At 28.6% G+C, this 16,761-nt stretch overlaps 1 protein-coding gene across 1 annotated transcript in view; it reads left to right on the top strand.

Moving 5' to 3' along the window:
* The window catches only part of LOC147808591 (nose resistant to fluoxetine protein 6-like), a 45,454-nt gene extending 29,065 nt beyond the window's left edge, over positions 1 to 16,389 (top strand). The window contains exons 8-15 of the mRNA XM_087163426.1: positions 5,082 to 5,174; positions 6,086 to 6,251; positions 6,855 to 6,934; positions 9,120 to 9,242; positions 10,645 to 10,765; positions 12,017 to 12,191; positions 13,023 to 13,165; positions 16,127 to 16,389. Of these exons, the coding sequence (XP_087019552.1) occupies positions 5,082 to 5,174; positions 6,086 to 6,251; positions 6,855 to 6,934; positions 9,120 to 9,242; positions 10,645 to 10,765; positions 12,017 to 12,191; positions 13,023 to 13,165; positions 16,127 to 16,318 (1,093 nt within the window). The 3' untranslated portion in view covers positions 16,319 to 16,389. The remainder of the gene's footprint in view (positions 1 to 5,081; positions 5,175 to 6,085; positions 6,252 to 6,854; positions 6,935 to 9,119; positions 9,243 to 10,644; positions 10,766 to 12,016; positions 12,192 to 13,022; positions 13,166 to 16,126) is intronic.
* The last annotated feature ends 372 nt before the right edge of the window (positions 16,390 to 16,761 follow it).

Here is a 16,761-nt window from a genome sequence, read left to right as displayed (position 1 = left end):
TTACTCAAAGTGAATCAAAAGTTTAATTTTTATCAATGTTTCAATTAATGTCAAGATCTTTTTCGAATTGAACGAAATCACTAAATTGCTTTGAATTATGAATTGGTGAGGGCCTACTCACGCTAACGCTTATTTTCAGACAGAGCAGACTAACAAGCAATTTACTTTGTCAAAAACTTCTTCAAAAATACACAAATTCTAGATAACAGTCGGCATATTTCAAGAGCTTAAAAATAGGCACCCAATTTCAAGACTTGCCACACGTGAAAGAGAGGAAGTTACTCAGGAAAATGGAAAAATAAAGGTAAGAAACTAAACTATGAAAACCACAGTAGCTGATAAAGATAAAAGATGAAAAACAATGCAAAAAAAATCACAAATCAATCAATATTTCCCCCTGATTTGTGTTTTTTGGTAGGAAGCATTACGCTTTGCATTTCAAATAACCTTTGTTTCCTTTCAGTCACATCTGGCAAGTCATGAAAATGGGCGCCTGTTTTTGAGCGCTTGAAACATGTCAATTGTTTTTCCCAATTTGTATATTTTTGAAGCAAATGTAGTTTTTAATCAAGTAATATCTTACCGCTTCAGTCTTTTTAGCATTATTTACTTAACGAGCGATTATTTCCTAAGGCATGAATAATATCAAATATATTTTCTATTTGAATAAAATTGCTTTTTTTACTTTCATGTTAATCACCACGCTATAATATAACAAACGTATAATTTAATGAAGTAAAATTCGTTTTTTTTTTCCTCGTGATTTTTGATACTACAATAGAGTGACCTCACCGCCTGTTCGCTTCGCTTCCACCCCCGATTGCTACTCATTAAATTTTGTTTTGAATCATAAATTGAATTTTTATTAAAATAAAAGGTACTTCGGGATTATACCGAAGTCAGGACAGCGTTCACTAAAATTCGCAAATCCTTTAAGGCTATCATAATAAAACGCAATTTCCAAAATAAGCATTCTAAACACATTAAATTTATCAAATAAAATAATAATAACAAAAAAAATGTAAGTGTAAAAATACTTAATAAAATGCGTAATAAAAGGAATCAAAACAAAGTAAAAAAAGGATAAAATGTGATGCAACAAAATAAAAAATTATAAAATAGAGTGATAAAATAAATTTGCGGTTATTGGTGCACAGGCTATTTTCTGGCGATAATTCTGTGTTTGGCGAAAATAGTCAACGGGATTATCCCAAAGTACCAAAAAAGCTATTTAATTAAAGGATCCTTTTTTTTCTAAATTAACACAGATAAAACTTCAGATTTTATTAGGATAAAATTTAAACCCAATCATTTGCTGATTTATCATAGCAACTTCATCTGCGACTTTTTTAAAAGAATTTGCATTTAATTTTTAGTTTCTAAGAAAATTCGTAGTAATGCTATACAGTTTTCTATTCATTATTTCAATTAGATGTCTTAATTGAATTCAGTTACACACAAAACTTGCAATAAAAGTAACTATATCTTATGTATCATTTAATATTTTGAAAACAGTCAATACTGATTTAAACATGTAGCATGCAGTTGAAACACGAGCTAGAACTGATTAAAAACACAACTGAAATATTAAAGCACGAACTAGAACATAATTAAAACACAACTCTGTTTGAAAAAACTACAAATACTAACGTTAAAAATTTAACAACTTTTAAATAATTTTAAACATATACCAATTGTACCAAATAATAAACATCATGCTCAAGAAAAAAATCAAATCTGAAAAAATCGGTAGCGTAACTAGATCACTTAAAAATTACAACAATAACGAAGGCGCAACCAGATCACCCATCGTTTTCTAATTTACTATTGTTTTAAAATTCCAGAAAAAAAAAACGATCTAGTTCATCGCTTTTAACACATGTGATGATGAAGTAATATCATACCATTACTTTATAATAAGGCTCCTCTTTATAATAAAGAAGCAACGCGATGAAAGTTTATAATAGGGTGCTTTTCTTTTTTTTGGCAATTTTTTTGTGTCAGTGCAGGAAACTTGGAAATGAATTGGAAGTGAGGTTTTTTTAATATTAAGGAATCTCTATCGAGGAATAATTGGAAGATGGAAGATTTTATAAAAAGTAAAAACTCAAAATTCCAGTGAGAAGGGGTACTCTAACCAAGAACTCTTTAAATGGCCATCAATTTGAAAAAATAATCGAAAGCTTAGTAACAGAAAATATTAAGAAGGGTCAATGAGTATTACAACAACATTTTGACCTATATATAGAATAATATAAAGAATTTGTCTGTTTACATACCGGATTGCGGTTATATTGTAGGCACTTAAAATACGACGTTCAAAATATAGCTAAATGAGTACAATTATTAGTTTGTTAAAAAAGTTCGGCAACACCAGCGTATTTTATGAATTTTTATTTTTTGTTTTTTTGGTGTTTAAACTTTTATCAATAAGCTCTAAATGACCTTGAATAAAACTGAACTTCGGCTTTTGATTCGTTATTTTATTTTTTAAAACCATCTTTGAACGCAATTTTGGGTTTACGACTACTAACGTTCAACACCGTAGCCTTGTAATTTTGAACCAAATCCAGAAAACAAAGAAACTCCTGGATCAAGTATTGGAAAAAATTTGCTTTCGTGGAGGTTTTTTTTAATGGAACTAACCCGCATTTGCGTTACATGGGGGGAAAAACCTCGAAAACCTCCTATGGTTATCCTGACCGCAAGGGGAGTCTGACCCATGAGGATACTTTACGTCAGCACTGTGGTTGATGCGAGCCGGGTTCGATATTCGTATCGACCAGTCATCTCTGGGATTCGATCCCGATCACCTCATTCGAAGGCAAACGCCATGAGCCACCATGGCTCTTGATTTGTGATTGCTATAAGCGAGATCTTTCAGCAAGGGTGTTGCAGAACTTTTTTAACAGCCTAATATAAACAAATTATGCAACACCAATTTCCGGTTTTTAAAATAAATTGTCAATGACGAATTTTTTCATGCAAATTGTTTTTTTTTTTCTTCTTTTTTATGATTTTTTATGTCTCTGCATTTTGATCCCACCGCTTTCAAACGAAAGGCCTACGAATTTTAGTATCTTTTTTTCCCATCGTAAAGTTCAAAATTCTTTCCTTCAAAATAAACCATTTCATTTTTAGGACGATTTTTTCCGTTTCAAAAAAAATAATTTAAGAAATCCATTTTTTCGTCATCTTTTTCTCCCGACATTTTTTAATTGGGATCTGTAAATCTATGATATATATTATTTTCAAATTTAGTAAACATGTATAGTAATCTCTCATTTAAGATCGAAAAGAAGAAAAACAAATAATTTGACGTTTTTCAATTAATTTTTAAACATACCTGTATGTTAAGTAGTTCTGATTCTCTCGGCAATCTACTGTTGATGCCAGATTATTTTTATTTTCGGGTCACGCATACGCTTAGGGTCAACTGCCAAATCGGGTTTTTTTTTTTGCAGTATTTGAATATCCATTATAATATCAGTGATTTATTAGCTTATAGCTTCAATGTAGCTGAGAGCATGAACCTTAGAGATTCTTAATCTTACGTCCCGCAGTGGACTGATCGTTAAGACACGGTTCCCAGCAGATCACCGAAGTCAAGCACCACTGACTGCGGTCAGTGTGCCGGTAGGTGACCACTTGGATCAGTCTGCGTACGGACCAAGGGTGTGCGGTATTGGTCCTCGTTAAACTGCTCAATCGTAAAGTGCTCAACTTCGCTCACAGGTCCCCTCTGCAGAGTATCGAAATTGGGATGGCATGCCTTCGGATCATCCTCAAGGATGTTTCCCAGACCGTCGCCAATTGCCCCTTGTGCGACGCAAATGAACTACAACTTAATCTTAGCAGTTCCCTTGTCATCTGTATTGGGTTCAAAATTACGAAGTTGAATATTAGTAAACCCATAAAAATTGGGTCGGCTTTTCAACGACGGTTATAATAATAAATTCTGGATTCACCCTCCAATGACGTGAACCGGATTCAAATCTCAGCAATGGCTGGTAGAAACGAATTCGTGCGCTTTAAAAAAGTCTTTAGAATGGACTTAAATATTTCAAGAGAGATTAAACTTGTATAAAAGTCGCCAATTTGGCCAAGAAGATAACCAATCAATAATTGTCACCTTTTTTTGTAATGTTTTATGAACATACAAAAAGTGTAGCAAACTTTTTAAATGTTAAAAAATAGATAATAAACTCTTTCTATTTTCACAAAATTAAGACTTTTCTTCGTATCAACGTTTTGCTCCATTTTTAAAAATAGTTTAGAGAATGCTGACTGAAATTGGGTTAAACTAAACGTTCATGAATAACTTGTCAACTCACAGCAGTTATGAAAATTGCAAATAATTTGGAAAAACCTGTATTTTTTCTGTGATGACAGAGCTTTCGAAAAATAGCTTCAACCTAAAACAAGCACTTAGCAAAATCTCTATATATTTTTCAAACTAATAAGCCTATGGGTATAGCATTTGACGGTATTAAGGTATCTTTCCTGAAAAAGGCATCTTTTTTTTCAAAATATTACCCTTAAAAATATGTTGGAGAGTATGGGACCATAAAAACGATTAAATGAACTACCATTTCAATATATTGCCCAATAACTTATTATAATTTAAATTAATCTTCCCCAAACTTAATTTCCCGATTATAAGGATAAACTGGGTATAAAACGTGGTCCCATTTAACACTTTATTAAGGTTGTAATAAATTTACACCGTATTATAGCTCAAGACATCGATATTATTGTTCAACATTAAACTGACTTTTTCTGAGAGCGTGGAATGGTTTAATTCTTTGATGAAATGACATTTTCTTTTCAAAAACAAATTTATATTGCAATTCTGCGAATTTCATAACTGAAACATGACATTATAACCAACAATCTTTTATTCAACTTCAAAGGAATCAAGCATCGATATTAGTGTTCAACTAATTTCTCTTAGACAGTTAGAATAGTTCAGTTTTTCAGTAAATGAATGTTTCACTCAATTTAAAAACAAATTTTATTAAAAGTATACAAAATTCATAATTGAAAAACAAAATGAGTAATAATTATTATTTCAATTTCAGTGGGTTCTTGATTACCTACACTTTATGGAGAAAAATTGAGCAATCTAAAGGATATTTGAACGTATTTGAACAGATTTTGCTGAGATATTGCAGGTATGTAATTTGTACCAAAACATTTTAACAATATTTTATGCGCGAATTATGTGTCAAATTAACACATAACTTCGAATATCTAAAATGAAGGAAATTTCAGTTTAAATCCAATCATATTTGTGGTCGCTTGACACTAAATATTGCAGATATTAAATTTGAAATCTTTTTTTTTCAATTTAGTTCTTCTTCTTATCTTGCGTAGAAAACGTGAAACTGTTACGACTAAACAATGCAATGTTATATTTCAAAGAGAAATGCAAGTTTTTAAACATAGAGTTTAAATATAATAGAACGCTCACATGACTATAATGTTTGTCTCAGTAATGAAACCACGTGACTCCTGTGTGAATCAAGAGGGAATATTTTCAACCTCCGTTTCTCCTTGTCATTTCAATGGAAGACAATTGACGCTGATCTCTTAAAACCAAAAATTTTAATATATGGTGATTTATTATGCCGCATTTGGTGGCAAAGAAAATTTTGTTAAAGATCTTATACATTTCATGGGTAAGTTAATTTGTCACTTTTTGTAATTGCAATAGTTCTATTTATTATATAAATAAACATTTAGCCTTTTCTCTTCCTTAAAGCATCATATTAATCCATATACATTAATATCATATACACTCCCTCATAATTAATATCATATACATTCCCCTTTCATCCACGTAAAAAATTAATAAAAAATGCATACTTTGATTATTTTTTTTAGATTAACTAACTCTTCCAGTCCTTCTTGTGATGTCTCTTTGCCTCGTGTTGCCATTAATTAGTTCGGGTTCAATGCTTATGATATTAATTGTTACACTAATGATATTAATTGTGGCTTAGGTTCTAATTTACTCATACATTCCCTTTTCATTCACATGAAAAATTTATAAAAAATTCATACCTTATTTTTTTTTTGTCAGATTAACTCCTCCAGTCCTTTTTGTGATGTCACTTTACATAGTGTTCCCATTAATTAGCTCGGGTCCAATTTGGAACTCATCTTGGGCGCATGAACATGAAAACTGTTACCAAAATGGTTGGAAAAATTTGCTATACCTTCAAAACTACAGCTTAATGACAGAAATTGTAAGTAAACTCTATGAAATATTCTTGTCTTAAAAATCACTGGTCTTGTATGAAAACAGTTATGTATTCAAGTGTAATGAAAAGGCTGCTAAATATGATTTTAAATTAAAAACTGCCTTCTACTTTTCCATCTAAGTTTGATTTTAGAAACTGACATTTTTAGTCAACATAAAACGCATAATTATTTTTTGAATCTAACTTACGTTATTACAATCTAATGTATGCAGTCCAGCTAATTTGCCGGTTAATGTTATAGAAATATATATTATTTCCCTGAGGTATAACTCTCAAAGGAAACATAGAGGACTTTGTGACCCGACAGATTTAACGTGCACCAGTCCTCATTTACTACTCGGGGAGTCTTCGGATTCAAACCTCCGTTCTCACGAATGTAAAACCAGCGGCCTGCCAAACATGCTATCCAGGCCTCAGTTAAAAGTAAAATAGTGATTTCTAAAAAAAATGTTTTTGTCCCTTCCCTATAAAACATATTTAATTGATTCAAAATGTGACAACTATATACTTAGTGTACTTAAAAATGTCCTTTTCTTTTCGACGTTAAACTAAGAAACAATAACTAAGAAGCTTTCATTTTTATTTCAGTGCATGGCGCAAACGTGGTATATAGCTAATACGATGCAGCATGCCATTATCTCCCTCCCATTAATGATTGTTACTTACAGGTATTTATTCACTTCTTTTAATTTATTTATTAACATGAGTTTAGAAGTCTTAATGTCATTCAATTTAATTTTGAACGGATGAATCACCTCCCTTAGTATATGTATTAAAAATTCCTTTCAAAACGGAATGAAGTGAACATGTTGTTCCGTAATCACCTCCCTTAGTATATAGATTTATAGTTCCTTTCAAAAAGGAATGAAGTGAACATGTTGTTCCGTAATCACCACCCTTGGTACATAGATTTATAATTCCTTTCAAAAAGAAATGAAGTGAACATGTTGTTCCGTAATCACCTCCCTTAGTATATAGATTTATAATTCCTTTCAAAAAGGAATGAAGTGAACATGTTGTTCCAATCACCTCCCTTAGTACATAGATTTATAATTCCTTTCAAAAAGAAATGAAGTGAACATGTTGTTCCGTAATCACCTCCCTTAGTATATAGATTTATAATTCCTTTCAAAAAGGAATGAAGTGAACATGTTGTTCCGTAATCACCTTCCTTAGTACATAGATTTATAATTCCTTTCAAAAAGAAATGAAGTGAACATGTTGTTCCGTAATCACCTCCCTTAGTATATAGATTTATAATTCCTTTCAAAATGGAATGAAGTGAAAATGTTGTTCCGTAATCACCTCCCTTAGTATAAAGATTTATAATTCCTTTCCAAAAGGAAGGCAAAATATGCATTTATTATGGATCACGCACTAATATTTAACCCATTGTGGACATGGATCCATCAGCAACCACAGTTTAGAAACAAACATATTTTATTTCGCTTTAGTCCATAAACTTTGGAGGCAATAACTTTTTTATTTAATAATAATTCACAATAATATTTTTAAAATTGCTCTTAAGGGTGATAAAACTTTACCTTCTTTAAAAATTATTGACCGATTTCGATCGAATTTCTTGTTTTGTCATTTAAAATTACATACTTTAAAATTATCAAAAAATTTGTGTACTTTACAATTCTAAATGTTTTTTTTAAACCTTATAAAAAATAATTAAATATTATTCAAAATTACCTTTTTTACAATGAATTATATTTAGATAAACGAATTTAATAATTATGTACAAATATTCTCAATTTGCCTTAAAAGTCTCGAAAAACGGCGGAATGTGAACATTAAGGGGGACAAACTTTCCAGCGCCCTCTTGACTTTTGAGATTAAGATCATATTTTCCAGGTTGCAGCTCCATCCCCCCCTATATTTTGATAGTCACCTCTATCGAGAAATGGTTATATTCATTTCGAGGAAGTACGTTGTTATATCAATCTCCTTAACTTAAATAAAAATTAAGATTAATTAGTCTGCATGTCACCTTTCTAACTTTTAAGATTGGAAGGTATTTCAGGAAATATCAATCTTCAAAACAAAGGTTATTTAAGTTAACGTCTTTTTATTTTGCACTCAGTATCCTAAAGCAATTGAATTTTAAGATTTTCCTCTAAATAAAAATATCTTATAACTAAACTATATAAGTTTAATAATTTCATTTTTTTTAATATTTTAACCTGTTCTTCCGTTCTAAAAGCAAGATTAATTTTTATGGTGAGATGGTTTATATAGTTTAAAATAATAGTTTTGTTTCAAGTTAAAGAAATTCAAATTTATGCGTTTTTTTTCTTCTTTTTTTGTGGAAAAGCTTCGAAAATACAAGATGTTACCAAAACTTATTTTCACAACTGTATTGGGCGGCCAAATTTGTTTTTTATTCTCAAATAAAAAGGATGAGGAGCGAGAAAAAACTTTGTTTGGGTAGAGTAAAATGGCACATTTCCCAGAATTCATTATTCATTGCTACAATACATGCAGAAATTTTCAAAATAAAAAGAAAGCTAATTTTTATTTATGTACGAGTTGTTAATGGCGGTTTCGCAAAATCAGAAAGATAGACGGAGAAAATTTTAAAACAGAAAACAATGATATTAAACTGCTGGTGCAAGTAAATCACCAATATGGAAACCTGTATTGCAACTCTTCTTAGAATTACTTGCAAAATTTCCGATAATGAATATAATTTATTCCTTATGATTTGTCTTTACTGCAATCCCTATTTCAACCCAACAGGTGTCATGTAATGGCTCGTTCTTCGCTTTCCAACCCGACATATTTTTGTTTACTGCTTGAACTCACTTAAATTGTTTATCTTATTCATAAATGCATTATCCTTTGTAGGTACCCCAAGACTGGAATATTTTTGGGCTTGCTATTTTACTTTGGACCAAGTGTTTATTTCTTTTATCTTTCTCTCGAACACCAATTTCCATTTGCATCATTTAATTCACTAAGATATAGCCAGTAAGTTAAAAATTTCATTAATATTTTTAAGTAAAGGCTGTGACATAAAAGCAGGTCCGGCTACTTGCTATATATTAGAAAGCTTTTGCATAAAATTATGGTTGTCTCATAACGCAAATGCTATATTACTTATAACAAAATTAATTGTAATTATAATTTTTAAATTAATTATAAAATTATTTGTAATTATAATTATGAAATTAATTATAAAATTAATTGTAATTATAATTATAAAATTAATTTTAATTATAATTATAAAATTAATTGTAATTATAATTATAAAATTAATTGTAATTATAATTATAAAATTAATTGTAATTTAAATTATGAAATTAATGATAAAATTAATTATAAAATTAATTGTAATTATAATTATAAAATTAATTGTAATTATAATTATAAAATTAATTGTAATTATAATTATGAAACTAATTATAAAATTAATTGCAATTATAATTATAAAATTAACTATAAATTAATTATAATTATGCATTAAATATAATTATGTATTATTATAATTATGTATTAATTATAAAATTAATTGTAATTATAATTTTGAAATTAATTTTGAAATTAATAGTAATTATAATTATAAAATTAATTACAATTATAATACTTTATATCAATAAATACATAATTAAATTAATTGTAACTATGATAATAATATGAGTATAAAAACAATAAATGATATACCAACATTCGATCCGTTCATCATTCATTCAGTAAAAGTGTCTCAAACAATTTTCTCAATAATCTCAACAATCATCTCAATGTCTCAAACAATCTCAAGAATCATAACAATTTCACTATACGGCGTTCTATGCTGTTATATTGAATTCTCTGGGAATGAAAAAACTTGGCGTGTTATTCTTGTTTACTAAAAATCTCAAGAAATGATGGCGTAAAATTATTATTTAATGAAGATAAATTTGGTGGATTGCGTTCTTTACTGAAGATCGTGCAGGTTTCGAACAATTATTATTCTTCAGCTAGAGCTATTTTGAAATGAATATTTTAGGTTATGCTCTTTGTGAAACAATTATTAGAAATACAAATTCAGAATTTTTGATATTATTTTTAATTTTTAAGAGATGTTTCGTATAAGAATTCGGTGATTTATTTTCTTCTAACTATATCGTCTATTATAATTCCTTAGAAATACTAAAAATGTTAGTTAATTATAAAAAAAATAGTAAATGAGTTCAAAAATTTTTTTGATTTTAAAATCGTTTTCTTTTAAAGATGTACTCTACAATGTATAAATATCGGGTTAAGTTACGATAGCTAATTTAACAGTATTTTATAAAGTGTAATTTAACTGCATCTATTTATATTACTAACAAAAATGATATTATCTTGATTTTGCAAATGGAATTGATAAATGAACAATTCTCTCCTACAGTTTAACCGAAAAATTCATGTCAACTGTTTACGTATCCTCTCCTTACCATCTTCCCGCCAATTTAATTGGAATGTTTGCAGGTTGGACATGCGTTAAATTTGGAAAACAGAAACTAACGAAGGTGAGTACGCATTCAATTTCTTCTGTCACAACTCTTCTATTATAAAACCGTAAGTACTGATGCCACTGTTTTAGATGTTAAACATAACTTTATAATTAATTTTGCTGCGCAAAAACTATGAGTTTTAAAAGCTTGAAGTTACGCAGGACAGTAGGAAAAATTGGAGGAAGTGGGATGTTATAAAAAAAATTTAGAATTCAATTAATAGTTCGATAAAATAATATTCTCCACTTTTTCGCAAAAATTTCTCCACTGTGGCGGCGTAAATAATTTCAATTTCCTGAAATCATTAAATACTCAGCATTAGTATCAATTGTTACAGACATTGACTATATAATACTGAATGCAAAATATTTTCACTGGGTGGTAGTGTAAATAATTTCAATTTCCTGAAATCATTAAATAGTCAGCATTAGTATCAGTTGTTACAGACATTGGCTATATAATACTGAATGCAAAATTTTTTGACTAGGTGGTAGTGTAAATAATTTCAATTTCCTGAAATCATTAAATAGTCAGCATTAGTATCAGTTGTTACAGACATTGGCTATATAATACTGAATGCAAAATTTTTTGACTGGGTGGTAGTGTAAATAATTTCAATTTCCTGAAATCATTAAATACTCAGCATTAGTATGAGTTGTTACAGACATTGACTATATAATACTGAATGCAAAATTTTTTCACTGGGTGGTGGCGTAAATAATTTCAATTTCCTGAAATCATTAAATAATCAGCATTAGTATCAGTTGTTACAGACATTGGCTATATAATACTGAATGCAAAATTTTTTGACTGGGTGGTAGTGTAAATAATTTCAATTTCCTGAAATCATTAAATAGTCAGCATTAGTATCAGTTGTTACAGACATTGGCTATATAATACTGAATCCAAAATTTTTTCACTGGGTGGTGGCGTAAATAATTTCAATTACCTGAAATTATTAAATAGTTAGTTATAGTATCAGTTACAGCCCGTAGTAACTTGTTACAGACATCAACTATATAATACTGAATGCAAAACTTTTCCACTGGTTGGTGGTGCAAATAGTTACACTAGTTCAAAGTCCAACACTTATAACTACTTGTTCATTCTATTAGCATGCACTATAATGTCAGAAAACTATCATGCAATATTAATTTAGGAGATACAATTTGGATTAAAACCTTTACACGCTATTTCATAATATTTTACATGAATTAAATAGTATGAATATTGTATTTTAAAAAAATTATTTACTTTTGTTGATAGATTTGGCTTCTTGTTGGATGGATTGTTTCGATATTTTGCTTCTTCTTTGCAACAGCTTTAATTTATATGCCGATAAAAAACTTCAAGATAATGGCCTTCTACGACAGTTTAAGAATCTCCGGAATGAGTTTGGCCACAAGTTGGATACTGTATATTTGTGCGACTGGTCAAGGAGGTGCCTGAAATATTTTTTTTCAAAATCATAACAAAATATTTCTTTAATAGAGTGAACGGTGCTTCAAAATCTAGTTTCTATCTTTACTATTTAAATAAAAAATATATAAAAAAAATTAAAGTCAATTCCTACTTAGGTTAACAATGAAATATTTTAGTCACTTTTTATTAAATAATTTCTCCCATATAAAACTATAATTAATTAATTAAATTTAATTAATGAATTAATATTATAAAAAACTGCATTAATATCAAGTGTCATCCTCTACAAGTTTAAAAATTGTGTTTGAACTTGAATGACAGAATAAAAAGTATTTTAATAACGATAGAAAATTTGAACAAGATATATATAGAGAGAGTGTGAACTAATAGAAGAAATTATTAAAAAAAAGGCGCGTGGTATCAAACAAATATAAAAAGTATAAATTTGGTGACAACACGTGCTACCCCGTAATGTTCTTTATTGAATTTATTTGACACAGCGAATATAAAATATTTAAATGTGCTCACTAAACTATTTTTTTTTGTATAAGTTAGAAATTATCAGTATTGTTATCTTCAAAATATGTGAAAAACCGAATCGCTTATAGTGAAATTTAAAACAATGATTAACGCTTAACCAATCATAAAATTATTCAAAATTTTAATTTTTTTCATTTTAATTTTGAGTTTTGGCTCCGAAAAAGTGCTTAAATGTACAGTCTATTTTATATCATATTTTTTTTTGCTTTAACACATTACTTTATTACTTTTTTATTTGTTTCCTTTTTTAATTTTGAGCACTGTACAAAATAAATGAATGCAGTTTCTTTAAATACTATTTTCTTTTTAGGTATTGTTGAGAAAGCATTGTCCTTAAAGTCGTTAGTTCCTTTAAGTCGCATAAGTTATTGTGTTTACTTAATACATCCTATTTATTTGGTATTCAGGGATGCTATTATTACTGAAAGATACTACATGGATAGAATTTCACATGTAAGTTGGTTTTATATTTTTAACAACTGCAACAAAAAAGCTGTTATCGGGATAGCCTGGTTGGCTGAATGCTGGACTCTCGTTCATGAGAACGGGAGTTCAAAACCAGCCGGCGAATTGACTGGTATGACTAGTGTGTTGCACGTTAAATTTGCCCAGTCAAAATGTCCTCATGTTCTCATAACAAATTATGCCTCTGGGGATACTGGATTGGAGATTGATCGTTATCTGGTCCAGGTCAAAATTACTATCTTCGGATGAATGAATGGATGTATAAATGGATCTGCCCTATAAACGGATGTGAAGTATGGATAAGGCAGAAGTCAAATTCTTGGCCATAGATGGCGCCAATAGAAAACAAGAGCCATCGCAGTCCTTGCCTTAATGGCCAATGACAAGGGCTGACACCAAAAAAATAGTTAACAATATCTGCGTCACTAATGCCACCAAAATGACGCATTACTTGTTCCCCAGCCCTTTATTGCATTAAATCTTACCATTCAATCCTACTTTAGCTAGACAACAGAGATGAACACTCTAACCACAATTTCGATTGACAAGTTATAGTTAGTTATCCTCCAGATTTCACACAACCATTGTTGGAATTTTTAGAAACAAACAAGCGTATTAGCTTTTCTTTAGGAACATTAAGATGGAAGAAAAAACAATCTTTTCTGACACTCTTCCTTTAACTCTAGAAAGACTAAACATTACTATATACCTAGAAAGACTGAAAAAGAGAATATGGCTTTTCCCAAATTGTTTGCATAATATCAATTGATCAATCAAAATCTGGAAATATATTCACAATTAATTTTATAAAAACATAATACAGACTTGATGATCCAAGTTCTATGGTATTTAACTCGATTTGGTCGAAATATTTTATTACACGGGACACTGACTTATTAATTATACTTATAACTAGTTTCTTAGATATTTGAGTTTCCTTTTCTCTATAAATAATATGTTGAAATACTTTATTTTTAATAAAATACTTAAAGGATTATTTTATAACTTTAGAGATGCTTAGATCATGCGACTTTTCATACTTAGCAATAAAGTTTAAGGCTTCCGAAATAGTTAAAACCGTTAAAACGTAACTTGCAATATATTACGAAAAAAAAAAAACAAATATTTTTGAACACCCTATGGCAGAAAATCGAGCAAAAAACTTGTAACTTGTAATTTTACTTGTCATTTCTAATAACTGCACAAAGTTTCGTAAACCTCGAGCAAATATTTATGAAAATATAGATATTTTCGGGAAGAAAATTTATTTCGCCTTACGTTTTTTTATTATAACTTTATAGATATTCAATGGAATTAAACGAAATTTTGGGAACAATTCAGGATTAATTACAAAATTGTTGTTTTAAAATTTTAAAAAAAGGTTCGCTAAAAACTGCGCAAGTTATAAGTATTTTGTTCTTTTATGCTGCGCATGCACTGAAGAAATTTTAAAAGGTTTTTCCTTAATTTTGTAGTTAATCGCATTTAGCAACTAACAAAAAAAATTTATCTGAATACCTTAAAAGTTTAAAAATTCCATGCAATTTTCTAAATAGTTTTTTTACTTTTCAAAAAAAAGCTCAGAACAATCAAGGAATTTTCAATTTTTTTTTTTTTTTTTTTTTTGTATCTTAAAACAAAATTTAATAACAATTGATAATCATCCGGAAACTAAACTTTGATGGTATATATAAAGATAACATGGAAAGAATACATATTTTTATGGGGGTGATCACCCATAATGCCGGTCACATTTTTAATAAATCCTGTTTAATAGTGCAAGATGAAATTTGTGGATAATCCATTATCGTTTTGAGCTTTCTTTTAATAAGTAAGAAAAACTACGCAAAAAATTGCTTGAAACTTTTTAAGTTTTTATGATATTCAAATAAAGCTTTTATCATTAGTTAGTAGCTTTTACCATTTGATCAAAGCTTTTATCAAAAGCTTTTATCATTATGTAGATTCCCTATAAAATTATGAATAAAAACTTGCGCATGCGCAGTATAAAAACTAGTTGACCCTAGAAAGACTGAAACTTAGTATATACCTATATTGCCCAAAAGCAGTCAAAACGACTGGATTGTGAAAGAATGACCAATGTGTAAAAAAATTCATTTAAAATTAATTTTTATTATTTTTTATATTATTTACAGTTATATAACAAGTTTTTAGTAAATATTAACAATAAAAAAAAATATATGCTGTACGAAAAGTCACCAAATTGTAAGAAATTGTGTCATTATGTATTGTTTTTCTAATTGAAATTAAAAAGCTGGGCAATCTAGTGTTAAATACTCATATCTCGAGCAATTTTAAAATTTTAAATCATAAATTACTATTTTTTTCAAGAATTTAAATCAGCAATTTTGCAATTAATCATGAATTTTTCCAAAAAAAAAAATTTTAATTCCATTGAATATTTATGAAGTTACAGCAAAAAAACGTAAGGGGAAGAAATTAAAATTTTTATAAAAATGTTCATATTTCCATAAATACTTACTCCAGGTTTAAGAAACTTTATCCAGTTATTAAAAATAACAACTAAAGATATAACTTACAAGTTCTTTACTTGATTTCCTGGCATAGAGTGTTCAAAAATACTTGTTTTCATTTGTAATTTGTTATAGTTCTTCCAAACCTTAAAACCAAAGCATTAAATCTTATTGCTAAGAATAAAAAATCACTTAACCTAACCACCTCTAAAGTTACAAAATATTCCTTCACGAATTTATTGAGAAATTTTTAAAAAAATATCAAAAACTGAAATTGTCTGTTCCATTATTGTCGGGTAGTGTACATCTAAAAAGAGTAAAATTGAATAAAACTTTTTTTTTTTTTTAAAATCAAATTTACTATTTTTGTTTATAAAAAACGAAGAGGTTGCTATCCGACACTTATAATAACTCCCAATCAACTTTTTAGATTAAAGATGTGTTTCTTTTGCAGATAGGAGACTTTGCACTCTATTTCCTGTTCTCAATATTTGCTGGTTTCATCATTTACATCGCTATAGAAGAACCTTTCAACAAAATGTATGATATGTTAAAAAAAAGAGTAACTAGTTCAACTCCACCAAATGATGCGACTCAAATTAAAAATGACACAGTATTGAAACAAAATGGAACAGAGAAACGTTGATGTAGAAACTTTTTAAACTCTGTTTTGCAAATGTATAGCTTAAAGAGATAAAACTGGATCTATCACAACTCTCCAAGTGTTTATAAATTTCCTTTACCCAATTTATGCCAAGCAAAGAAATTTAATGTTGTGATATTATTTTTAGAGAAATTTGCTAAAATTGCATTCATTAAGACATAAAATGGTTTTGTGTATGGAATATAATATTTTATTTAAGAAGCAAGTAATATATAAAGAAAATTAAGTCAATTCCTACTTAGGTCAACAAAGAAAAATTTTATTTCATCTACTTTTTATTAAATAATTGTAATTTCTTCTCCCATATAAAACTAAAATTAATGAAATTTAAAGAATTAATATTTGAAAAAACTATAGTAACATCAAGTGTCATCCACTACAAGTTTAAAAAAAATGTATTTAAACTTATATATATAATATATATA

The sequence above is a fragment of the Parasteatoda tepidariorum genome, chromosome 5, assembly GCF_982258835.1.
Source record: "Parasteatoda tepidariorum strain Cologne lab strain chromosome 5, Ptep-v5.0, whole genome shotgun sequence".
Lineage (NCBI taxonomy): Eukaryota > Metazoa > Arthropoda > Arachnida > Araneae > Theridiidae > Parasteatoda > Parasteatoda tepidariorum.
This window is presented reverse-complemented; position numbering and strand designations above follow the sequence as displayed.